Consider the following 2,132-nt stretch of genomic DNA (forward strand, 5'->3'; position numbering starts at 1 on the left):
GAGTACACAAAAAATTTAAAAATTTTATCAATTAAAAACAATTATTATTCAAATACGTGATAACAAAATGCAATTCTTTTTATTACTCAAATCGAAAAACACGAGACTTTTAATAAAAAAATCAAGTAAATGAAGGTGAATTTTTATTTGGAACTAAAAGAAGAGTAGTTTCTCAAATGAGTCTTTAAAAAACTGAATAAAATAGTTTAATTTTAAATACTAAATTGATATCCGAAAATAGTAATTACTCTTATTATTGATAAAATAATCTCCCAAAAATTTTAAAATTTAATAAAAATACTTAAAAGTCCCAAACATAAGAATATGAGGTCACATACAAGTGTTTTTCCTTTCATGTGACTTCATGGTGTTTAATTTGCGTATTTTTGTTAAATTTTAAAATCTTTTTAAAAAACATTCTATGAATAATAAATTAGTACTTAATCTTTTGGATACCAATTTAGTATTTGTTTTTTACTTTTACTTCGTTAAACAAATCTGTTCCCCATCAAATTATTTGTCTATACAAAAAGACATTTAAAAATTTAATTTTTTAGAAATTGTTATTTTTTTTTAAATAACTATAGCTATTGATTTATCTATTTTTTTTATTAAAATTTGATTTCTTTAAAAAAAAGATATTTTTTATGTAATAAATAAACAAAAAATATTTTTATATTGTTATACCCAAACATAATTGATAAATAAAAAGATTATTTTTCATGAGATATTCAAACATAAAATTACTTTTACTTCTTCATAATATCTTTTAAAATAAGATAACTCAAAAAAAGATTTTTTCTTATAAATTACTCAAACAAGTCCTAAATTATTCTACTAAAAATTCTTTGAAATTTAGAATATTACTTAAAAAAAGATAGAGCTTATGGAGTTATGGTAGAAGACAGAGAGCGTGGTGGCAATACCTCAACCTGAGTGAACATTGGCTGAAACCCTTTGGTTTTAAAGAAGAAATCAACGGCGTCGTTGTGGGCTCCATTATTGTTATCACCTTGATGCTGCTGGTTTGGATATGGATTTTGATTTTGATTTTGATTCTGATGTGAACGAAACCCTACTCCCACTGCTTGCTTTCCCCCTTCCAAATCAGAAAAGCACCCTCCCATCACACTCCACTCAATGCCGATCGATCAATGTAACAGTAACCCTGACAGTGACGCGTTTTGATTGCGATTATTCGAACCACAATGCTGCTCTTTGAGTCGTTTTAATTGCTACTTCCTTTTCTTTTATAACTGAAACAAAACGCGTTATTTGAATGACTCTTAAATAATAGTCGTGTGTATCCTTATGACTATTATTTTTTTTTCCTTTTTTTGGTTACATTAGCAATTTAGCATGATAAGATTTGAATATAGAATTTATAAATTATTATATAGATATCAGGTTAAAAAGCATATTGTAAGCGTATGTCATGACTCCCACGTCAAGGCTTTATCACGTAGGATATAATTTATTCAATGATAAATGCTATGCTATCTAAAAGGTGACATTTAAAATTAATATTTAATTTAAAAGATATAAAAATAAATAATTTTAAAAAAATTAAAAATTATTATAAAAAATAAGTTAAGTAAAATTTAGACAACTCATAAGTACTATAAAATTGTCTTATTCAATACATCAAATTAAAATGGGTTAATAATCAAATTCGTTTTTAAATGATCACCAATTGATTTATTTTTTAAATTCATCTATAAAAAATTAAAGTAAACATATTAATTCCTAAAATGACATGTACATTAAATTATTTTTTTCGATCTCTTAATTTAATGATGACATATCATATTAAGCGTCTTGACACATATCATTAATCTATCATATCATTATATTTAACATGATTTAATTAATAGAAAGAACAATTTAATTTGCATTCTTTTTGTCGCGTAGACTTATTAATGTTTATCATGAAACTACTAGGCTGACCCCCTTCCTTGGGTCTCCATGGAAATTTGCTTTAATTTGTTCACAAGATACGACCCTATACAACCTTACAAAGTGTCATTATTTATCCTGGAGACCAAGACTAAGAAAAAGAACACACAGGTTCTGAAAACCGAATAACTTATTAAATCGATAAAGTTACAAATTTAAATATTTAATTGAAATTT

General features: G+C 25.0%; 1 protein-coding gene across 1 annotated transcript in view; it reads right to left on the reverse strand.

Annotated features, from left to right (window-relative positions):
• Positions 1-1,240, reverse strand: part of LOC107646484 (protein BONZAI 3) — a 7,497-nt gene extending 6,257 nt beyond the window's left edge. Inside the window, exon 1 of the mRNA XM_016350667.2 lies at positions 927-1,240. Coding sequence (XP_016206153.1) covers positions 927-1,127 — 201 coding nt within the window. The 5' untranslated portion in view covers positions 1,128-1,240. The remainder of the gene's footprint in view (positions 1-926) is intronic.

Source organism: Arachis ipaensis, chromosome B06 (assembly GCF_000816755.2).
Source record: "Arachis ipaensis cultivar K30076 chromosome B06, Araip1.1, whole genome shotgun sequence".
Classification (NCBI taxonomy): Eukaryota; Viridiplantae; Streptophyta; class Magnoliopsida; order Fabales; family Fabaceae; genus Arachis; species Arachis ipaensis.